The sequence below is a fragment of the Nomascus leucogenys genome, chromosome 18 (assembly GCF_006542625.1).
Source record: "Nomascus leucogenys isolate Asia chromosome 18, Asia_NLE_v1, whole genome shotgun sequence".
Classification (NCBI taxonomy): Eukaryota; Metazoa; Chordata; class Mammalia; order Primates; family Hylobatidae; genus Nomascus; species Nomascus leucogenys.
In genome coordinates, this window is record NC_044398.1 from 102,678,792 (window position 1) to 102,688,291 (window position 9,500).

General features: G+C 63.2%; 1 protein-coding gene across 3 annotated transcripts; it reads left to right on the forward strand.

Moving 5' to 3' along the window:
* The first annotated feature begins 101 nt into the window (after positions 1 to 101).
* Positions 102 to 3,563, forward strand: MRPL28 (mitochondrial ribosomal protein L28). Of its 3 annotated transcripts, none has more exons than XM_003269105.4 (6): positions 102 to 173; positions 777 to 1,071; positions 1,749 to 1,901; positions 2,335 to 2,469; positions 2,556 to 2,642; positions 3,185 to 3,563. In XM_003269105.4, exons 2-6 carry the CDS (start codon positions 784 to 786, stop codon positions 3,290 to 3,292), a joined length of 771 nt encoding a protein of 256 aa, XP_003269153.1. In that variant the 5' UTR covers positions 102 to 173; positions 777 to 783; the 3' UTR covers positions 3,293 to 3,563. The 3 variants fall into 3 exon arrangements, with proteins under 3 accessions (XP_003269153.1, XP_030654552.1, XP_030654551.1); XM_030798692.1 differs by lacking the exon at positions 102 to 173 and adding an exon at positions 176 to 228; XM_030798691.1 differs by lacking the exon at positions 102 to 173 and adding an exon at positions 197 to 284.
* Positions 3,564 to 9,500: the final 5,937 nt, after the last annotated feature.

Here is a 9,500-nt window from a genome sequence, read left to right on the forward strand (position 1 = left end):
TGAGCTGCTGCTGCTGTGTGCGGGGTGTTTTTTACGATCCCTAAAGACGGAAGCGGGGGCGGGACGAGGGGGGTAGACGGATGGTTTTTGCAGCCAGTCAGGGGTGGGAGGAGGTCCAGGCGCGGCAGATCGGCTTCCGGTTCCGGTGGGCTTCGGGTTCAGAGCTCTGAAAGGTGGGCTCGCGCTGGTGGGGTGTGGGGAGGCTCCGGGGCAGAAGGGGAGGGGCAGGTGGGTGCGGGACAGGGGCCGGAGTGAGAACCGGGGGCCGAAGTAGGGCGTAGGAGGTGAGAGCCGGGGGCCAGGGTAGGGGGTAGGGGGTTAGGAGGTGAGGGTCCGGGGTAGGGGGTAGGACGTGAGAGCCGGGGGCCGGGGTAGGGGTCGGGGGTAGGAGGTGAGGGTCCGGGGTAGGGAGTGAGAGCCGGGGTAGGGGGTAGGAGGTGAGAGCCGGGGGCCCGGGTAGGGGGCGAGAGCCGGGGTCCGGGGTAGGGGCAGGGGGGTAGGAGGTGAGGGGCCAGGTTAGGGAGTGAGAGCCGGAGTAGGGGGTAGGAGGTGAGAGCGGAGGCAGGGGTAGGGGTAGGAGGTGAAAGCCGGGGGCCGGGGTAGGGGGTGAGAGCCGAGGGCCGGGGTAGGGGTTAGGGGGGTAGGAGGTGAGGGTCCGGGGTAGGAGGTGAGAGCCGGGGTGGGGGTAGGAGGTGAGAGCCGGGGGCCGGGGTAGGGGGTCAGAGCCAGGGGCCGGGCCAGGCTGCGGGTGACTGCGAGCCCCCACCTCCCGCCAGGCCCGCGATGCCTCTACACAAGTATCCCGTGTCGCTCTGGAAGCGGCTGCAGCTGCGGGAGGGCATCTGTGCCCGCCTGCCCGGCCACTACCTGCGCTCCCTGGAGGAGGAGCGGACGCCCACTCCCGTGCACTATAGGCCTCATGGGGCCAAGTTCAAGATCAACCCCAAGAACGGACAGCGGGAGCGTGTGGAGGACGTGCCCATCCCCATCTACTTTCCCCCCGAGTCCCAGCGGGGGTTGTGGGGCGGCGAGGGCTGGATCCTGGGCCAAATATATGCCAACAATGACAAGGTGGGTCGGCAGGTGGGCTTCAGGGGCTCCTCTCAGGGCTTGGCTGTACCGGACGCCCAGGGTACCTGGAGAGACGTGGGTGGGCCCTGGGGATTACAGCGTAGAGGAGATACAACTCTGGCAAAGGAGCACGCTGAGCGAAGAACCACAGTTCTGGCAAACAGGACTGATAAAGTAGGGGTGAGGTGGGGTGATTCAGGCCGGGGGGAGCAACCTGAGGCTGTGGGGAGTCGGGGTAAAGTTAGGATGGGGAGGAGGCCTGCGTGATGAGCAGAGCAGGTGGGGGAGGCGAGCAGAGCTTTGAGGCTGCTTGTGCTGGACTTCTGGCGGGACTGCTGAAGCCTCTGGGGGGACTTGTGTCACCTCCAGCTTGGAATGTGACGACCTGTAAACTGTGGGGTCGCACATGTTTCTGAAACACATGCAGCAACCATGTGACAAGGGTGGGAACACCCAGCTTGCTGGGGAGCAGCTGACTTCTGGGTACACAGCCAGGACCCGGGTCGGGCTGGGGCGGCGCTGGGCTGGGGGCCGGCCCACCCAGCTCCAAGTCCCCAGTCTGACAGCCGTGGTTCTGTGATGGAGCCTTCCGGGGGGAGTGAGGGCAGTTGCCCTGGTCCCCCCTTGGTCTGTAGGAGGAAGCAGCAGTACTCATGGAGGCTCTGTTGCACCCTCAGCTCTCCAAGAGGCTGAAGAAGGTGTGGAAGCCACAGCTGTTTGAGCGAGAGCTCTACAGTGAGATCCTGGACAAGAAGTTCACAGTGACTGTGACCATGCGGACCCTGGACCTCATCGATGAGGCTTACGGCCTCGACTTTTACATCCTCAAGGCAAGTGGGGTGGGGCGAGTCAGCGCACAGCGGGGTCCGGGATGGGCCAGTCAGACTCAAGGGAGCCCCAGGTCAGCATCACACCGGGGCACGCTGGCATCTGCACAGGAGGGTCACTGGGAAAGCATGAGTGTGGCCATGCCCCTTTCTGGCCAGCGCCAGTGGGGTTTCCTGCCTGCAGGAGAGGCCGTCGCTCTGTGGGTGGCTGACTTGCCCATGGGGCCTAAGCAAGCACAGCCGCCCCTTTCCCTGCTCTTGGACTTGCTTCTGTCCCGATCCCACCCCCCATGCTGGGGTGCTGAGGCGGCCCCACCCGGGCCTTCTCTTTCCTGTCCTGGGACCACCAGCGGCTAGAGAGGAGCCGGGTGGGTTGGCTGGAAGGGTAGGCGGGGCCCTGCCACCAGCACCTGGCCCCATGTGAGCCTCCTGCCAGACCCCGAAGGAGGACCTGTGCTCCAAGTTTGGGATGGACCTGAAGCGAGGGATGCTGCTGCGGCTTGCCCGGCAGGACCCCCTGCTGCACCCTGAGGACCCTGAGCGGCGGGCAGCCATCTACGACAAGTACAAGGTGAGGGTGTCCATCCCGCTCCCTACACCTGGGTCCTCCTGGCCCAGCCCTGGGCCTCACCGCCCTTTCCATCTCTGCCTGCCTAGGAATTTGCCATCCCAGAGGAGGAGGCAGAGTGGGTGGGCCTCACGCTGGAGGAGGCCATTGAGAAGCAGAGACTTCTGGAGGAGAAGGTGAGTGTGTGAGCACCAGCTGCTGCTGCCTGCCCAGGGCCTTGTGTTCAGGGTCTGGGAGTGTGCTGCCCTGGAGAGAGCCTGCACGAGGGGTTGCTGCACTGGGTGGGCTTGGGGAAGAGCTGCTGCTCTGCATTGCCCACCCAGAGGAGCACGGCCCGCTCCCTCCCCTCCAAGTCTGCACCCTGTCGTATCCTGGGACCCTCAGTAGGAGGAGTGGGTTCCTGCCCCGAGAGTTTGCTCGGCCACCAGCATCCCAGGGTCTGGAGCCTGAAGTAGCTGTGAGGACAGGGAGCCCCTGATGGCATGGCAGCTGGCTGCCCCCATTCCCTCTGTTTATCCACGACCACAGGGATGGGACAGGGGGATGTGTGTGCCTCTGGCGTCCCCAAGGGAGAGGGTTCATCTCACCAACAGGGCTCTGCCCTCCAGGGCCTCTCGTGCCCCGGTTCCTCTGGGCGGCAGCTGCTGATCCCATCCCTGCCGGAACTCCAGCTGCCCTGGGCTTCCCTGGCCTCACCATGAGCCCCTCTCCCCTTCAGGACCCTGTACCCCTGTTCAAGATCTATGTGGCGGAGCTGATCCAGCGGCTGCAGCAGCAGGCACTGTCAGAGCCGGCGGTGGTGCAGAAGAGAGCCAGTGGCCAGTGACCACACAGCTCCTCCATGCCTGACCAACAGGCCCTTTGCACTGAGGACACAGATCCCAGGGCGCTGTGAGGGCCACCGGTGGGCAGTGGGTGGATCCTGGTTTCGTGTGCTGCCCATGCACCTTCCAGCCCGGGGCCAGCTTGGCAGGGATCCCCAGGAGGCCTGGGGCTGCCCGGAGGCTCCTCCCAGGTGGGGCCCCCATGCTTACGGCCGTGCTCCTTGTGCCTGTGGGGCTGGGAGCGAGTAAAGTCTGGCCCAGGCTGTGTGTGTGCGTCTTTGCTTTGAGGACCAGCGTTCTCTCTGGGGATCCTGATCTGTCGCTCCTGCCTTTGCTGCTCCTGCAACCTCGGATGAGCCGTGGGCATTGACTCCGGCTGCCCGTCCCCAGCTGAGCTGCGGACAGCGAGGTTCGATTCTGTGTTTTGTAGTTTTTTTGTTTTTTTTTTTTGAGACAGAGTCTTGCTCTGGCACCCAGGCTGGAGGGCAGTGGCACGATCTCGACTCACTGCAACCTCTGCCTCCCAGGTTCAAGTGATTCTCCTGCCTCAGCCTCCTGAGTAGCTGGGATTACAGGCACCTGCTATCATGTATGGTTAATTGTATTTTAGTAGAGAAGGGGTTTCACCATGTTGACCAGGCTGGGCTTGAACTCCTGACGTCAGGTGACCCACCTGCCTCGACCTGCCAAAGTGTTGAGATTAGAGGCACGAGCCACGTGCCCTGGCCGGATTCTGTGTCTTTCTTTCCTCTGGTAGAGGGTCTGGTGTAGCTGGGGGCGTCCAGGGGTGCAGCCGGATGACACCCATTCCCTCTCCATTGCATATTCCTGTCTTTCTCGAACATTCTTCAGAGCAGGGCAAGGGAGGCTGTGGCCTGGCTCTGCAGGGACTGGAAGGAACCAGGAGGGGCAGGTCCTCAGAGGGTCCTGCTGGTGCAGTTGCCTGAGTCACGAGCCTCTCCCTGGTCAGCACTGTCGTGGTGAGTGGTACACGAGGTGGGGGCGACACGGACTTGGGGACCTGCAACCTTGGCGTCCCCTCCTGCTACCTCCCACCTGACCTGCAGGGTGGAGGTATGGCCAGCGGGAAGCCGGTTGTGTACCCTAAGGCTTTTCCTGCCCTGAGGTTTGGGGGTGCCTGACCCTCTCCTCCGACCCTTTGCCAGAAATCCTGATCCTCTGGACGCGTTCGGTTCTCCCAGGGGCACAGGGAGGGCTCCCCCAGCCGCACGTGCAGAATGACAAGGCGGGTTTATGTCCCCTGAGCCTAAGCCAGCCCCAGCTGGTGGCAGGATGGGGTGAACTGGAGGCAGCTGCCCGACGTGGGCCTGCTGGCTGATTGAGGGGCCCCTGACTCCCAAGGGGCTGTGGCAGAGTCCAGAGGGAGTATGCAGCTGGCCCTGCTGGACTGCAGAGGAGCACGTGGCTCCCGGGGCCACAAGGGGTCACTGGGTCAGGACCTGCCTGGTTGAGAGCCCTGGGAGGGCCCCCGAGGTCTCTGTCCACACCGGGCACCTCTGCCCACGTGTCCTGCTGCTGCCCACACCAGTGCCTTCATGTGATGCCCCTGCTCTGTGAACAAGCTTGAAAAAAATTTTAGGCCGGGAGTGGTGGCTCACACCTGTAATCCCAGCACTTTGGGAGGCCGAGGCGGGCGGATCACGAGGTCAGGAAATAGAGACCATTCTGGCTAACACAGTGAAACCCCATCTCTACTAAAAATACAAAAAATTAGCTAGGCATGGTGACACATGCTTGTGGTCCCAGCTACTCAGGAGGCTGAGGGAGGAGAATCGCTTGAACCTGGAAGGCAGAGGTTGCAGTGAGCTGAGATTGCGCTACTGCACTTCTGCTTGGGTTACAGAGCAAGACTGTCTCAAAAAGAAAAAAAAAGGCCGGGCGCGGTGGCTCACGCCTGTAATCCCAGCACTTCGGGAGGCCGAGGCGGGCGGATCACGAGGTCAGGAAATCAAGACCATCCTGGCTAATATGGTGAAACTCTGTCTCTAGTAAAAATACAAAAAAATTAGCTGGGCGTGGTGGCGGGCACCGGTAGTCCCAGCTACTCAGGAGGCTGAGGCAGGAGAATGGCATGAACCCGGGAGGTGGAGGCTGCAGTGAGCGGAGATCGCACCACTGCATTCCAGCCTGGGTGACACAGCGAGACTCCGTCTCAAAAAAATAAAAATTGTGGCCAGGCACTGTGGCTTACACCTGTAATCCCAACCCTTTGGGAGGCTGAGGCAGGCAGATCACCTGAGGTTAGCAGTTCAAGACTAGTCTGGACAACATAGTGAAACCCTGTCTCTACTAAATACAAAAAATTAGCTGGGTGTGGTGGCGCACACCTGTAATCCCAGCTACTTGGGAGGCTGAGGCAGGAGAATTGCTTGAACCCAGGAGGTGGAGGTTGCAGTGAGCTGAGATTGCACCATTGCACTCCACCTGGGCAACAAGAGCAAAACTCTGTCCCAAAAAAAAAATGTTATGAAAGACAGACAGTGCTCAGCCAGCTCTGTGGGGCCATAAGGCTCAGCCCAGCTGCCCACACCCAGAGTGATGTTCCAGGCCCCAGCTCTAGCCAGAGTTGGGGTGTTCTGGCCACTCCCTGCCCTGCACAGTTCCCGTGTTCAGCTGTGAACTTAAGCCAAGCCCCCTCCAGCCCTTCGGCCTGCCCCTGACTCCCTGATGGTGTGTGTGTCCAGCACCTCCCAGCTCAGGTCTCGGTGGCTGCCCCTCACTCACCACCTGCTCTTTCCCACCCCAGCCAAGGCCCCAGGGTAAGCAGGCCTCCTGCCAAGGCCAGTAGGGCTTCCTGGGTCAGACTCTGGGGGCCCCGAGAGGTTAGGGGCCAGGCTTGGCAATGGGCTGGTAGGCGCTGGCCTCGGTCCCCGTTGGCCATGGTGGAACGTGCTTATCAGTGTCCTGACCTGTGTTGACTCAGGGTTGTGGGTCTGGGACCAAGCTGCCAGCTGGCCAGTGGGAGGAGCTGTGTTTGGCCTCAGCAGGTTACCTCCTCTGCCAGTCACCTCGCTGGAACCCATGGCTGTTTAGTCCTCCTGCAGGGGAGGCCAGGCCAGACTGAGGTGGGGTCTGGGTGACTACTTTCTGGTCAGAGGCCACAAAAGTCCTTGACTGAGAAAAGGGTAAGAGGCCTTCCGTGAATGCCGGACCCATCCCCCAAGATCAAACCATGACTCAGGTCTGGGACAGACCCAGCAGCTGGATCCAGCATGCTATTCTGCCTTCTGGGATGTGGGGAGGGTTCCCAGGGACTGTACCGGCTCCAACATGCATGTGGGGAACCGAGAACTGAGCTGGGAGCCCAGGCGGCCGACCTGGGAATGGCTGCCGGCCACCCTTCCCCACCCTCCCTGTGCCCACCCCACCCCTTCCCCGCCCTCCCTGTGCCCACCCCACCCCTTCCAGAGCCAGGCCGGGCTGGGGCCACCGGACCTTCCTTCTGCCGTCCTCACCAATCACACCTGTCAGGCTCCTTCCTGAAGTGTTGGACTCCGTCTCTGAGAACGGCCAGTTCTCCCTCACTGAGGCCTGCAGACCCTCAGGCACCTGGAGCAGGAGAGGGATCTGTGCAGAGCAAGATCAACCCCACAGAGGCAGAGCTGCCCTGGGCCAGCCTGCACCAGCCCCAGCCTCTCAGAGCCCTCAGGGGCCAGGAGTTCCCCACCGTGTGTCCCATGCTTGGCAGAGGCCATGTGTTTCCATGACAAGAGTCAGCCGCAGTGTTGGGCAGAGAATGGGCTGTGGGCCTGAGGGTGGACTCCGGGCTGGACCCTCACGTGGCTATCGGCAGGGATCCCTTGGGGGTAGAAAACTGGAGGCCTGGAAGGGGCGTCAGTGACCCCATCACTCCACATAGAGACGGGGAAGCCAAGGCCAGGAAGGGTAGGGTGGAGTGGATGTGAGGCTGGCCTGAGGCACCCGGTCCCAAGTCCATGTCTGACCCCTGACCCCAAGGGTCTCGCCTGCTTCCTGAGTCCTGCTCAGGTGCACAGAGGCAGCAGGACAGTGGAGGGAAGGGCATGGAGAGCGGGCGGGCCCTCTGGGTCGCTTGGCACCTCTGCTCCTCTCCTGTGCCCCCGTCAGGGTGCTGGGAGCCCAAGGGAGCTGCCGGGAGACCACTGTGTGTCCCGTGGGCCTGCTTAGGGCTCCGCCTCCACCTTCAGTCGTTGGCCACCCTCTCCCTCTCACCAGTGCCCGTCTGTAACTCCAGCCCTCTGCTGGCCCCAGGCACGGGCTGGGTTGTGTGGGGCTCCCAGGCTCCCTTGAGTCCCTGTCCCTCCGACACCCACCAGCCACCCACGCTGGAACACTGGCCACACAGCCACACCCAGCAGCCTGGGCTCCCGCGCAGTCCTGGCTCCCTCTGCCGCAGTGCCCCGCAGCCCTCCCTAGGCTGGCTCCAGCCCTGGACCATCCTCCCCAACCACTGCCTGCTGTCCCAGGCTGGCGTCCCTACCCACACCCTGTCCCCAGACAAGCTGGTAGCTCTGAGCATGGCATAGGAAGGGCTTCAAGGCCAGGTTCCATCCTGGGACAGGTGGCTCACAAACAGGCCAGTGCAAAGAAGCTTGGAGCCAGACCCAGAGTCCTGGGGCAGCAGCCGCGGCCCGAGACCCCTGGTGCCAAGTCCTAGGAGAGCAGCCGCAGCCCGAGACCCCCGGCGCCCAGGGCCATGCCAAGCCCAGTTCCCTGGGACTGGCCCCGAAGTCGCTCTCTTGAAGGTGGATCCCCATGGACCATGCTCCAGGCTCCCCTGGCTCTCGGGTCCCTCTGATGGCCTTGGTAGTGGCCTCCCTGGGCTGCGGCAGCCCAAGGCTCTCGCTTGCTCCTTGCAGCCCTGCAGCTGTTGATCACCAGATTCTGCTCATCAGGTGCTGGGCCTGTGCCAGGAAGTGGGACTCAGCTTCCCGGGCTTAGGGGAGGCCTTCGAAGGGGCCTTGGCCAGGCAGTGCTGCTGCCAGGGCGCTTGGACAAGCCAACACTGTTCTGGCTGTCATGGGGCTGGGGGCAGGGGGTGGTTCCGGGGATGCTCAGTGCCCTGCAACGCCCAGGATGTCCACGGGTGACGGCTGAGAAGCCTGGTCTCCGGACATATGGGAAAGCTTTGCCAGGGGCCAATGCTGGTGCGCCCTGGAGGCAAGAGGCATTCTTGGGACGCAAGAGGGCACTACAGCCCAGGGGAGAGCAGGTGCAGCCGCAGGTGTGTGACTGATGGCCAGACGGTCTGCTCAGTGTGGCCAAAGACCCAGAGTCCTGCCCGGCGGGAACCCGAGTTGCAGGGAGCAAAGCCATGGGAGGGGCCTCAGGGGGCTTGTGAGACGGGACTGAGCACATGCGTGTATTCCACGGGCCACAGCTAATGAGAGGGTGGCGGAGTCGACTGTGGGCAGAGAGAAAGCTGGCAGCCTTTGCCGTCTGAGGTGGGCGAGAGCTTGCCTCTGCCCACTGGGGCTGGGAAGTTCTCCCCGCTCCCCCTTCCACTGCTCCCACCCTTTATTTTCCCACCAAACTGGGCCTGGCCTTCAGCCCCTGGGGCAAGCCTGACCTGAAGTCCTCCTCTCAGCAGGGGCTGCAAGGCCAGTGCTTCTGCCTCCACTGGGGGTCAGGCAGGGCACAGAGTGGCCCCGGACAGGCCAGGAGAGGGGCAAGGACCCCACACACTGGACATGAATGAAACACACGCAAACGTTTAACAGCTGTTGTGGGGACAGCTACCATGCAGCCATGCCCGCCTTGTTCCTCCAAGGGGACCCTGGCATGGGCCCACGGGCAGCGCCGCCTGCTCCCTCAGCAGTCAGGAGTGGCTCGGGGGTGGCGGTGTCTAAAGGGGCTGGTTGCCATGGCTACCATAGGGTTCCGAGGCCCGTCATCTGGTCCCTGCCTCAGCCAATCGGCGGCGGGAGCCCGAGCTGCAGCCCAGAGTCACGCTTCTGCCTCCCAGCCACACAGTGGCCAAGAGCAGGGACCTGCTTCCCAGAGTGGCTGAAAGTGCTCGGACGGACGGCCAAGCCCATCATGGCGGACAGCGGGACGGTGGGGCGTGAGCAGGCACACGGAGCCAGGCAGGTGAGGTAAGCCGGGCAGGCGGCCGGGCGGACAGGTGGACGCGCCCCCTCTGCCCATTGTTCTCGCGGCTGCGGCGCTGCCCTCGGCCCACCCCACCCTCAAGCCCACACGCAGCGCCCG

Coding starts and splice junctions, on each gene's coding strand:
- MRPL28 (XM_003269105.4), top strand. CDS start 784: ATGCCTCTACACAAGTATCCCGTGTCGCTCTGGAAGCGGCTGCAGCTG. Junction 1,072..1,748: donor TATATGCCAACAATGACAAG/GTGGGTCGGCAG, acceptor TTGCACCCTCAG/CTCTCCAAGAGGCTGAAGAA. Junction 1,902..2,334: donor TCGACTTTTACATCCTCAAG/GCAAGTGGGGTG, acceptor GCCTCCTGCCAG/ACCCCGAAGGAGGACCTGTG.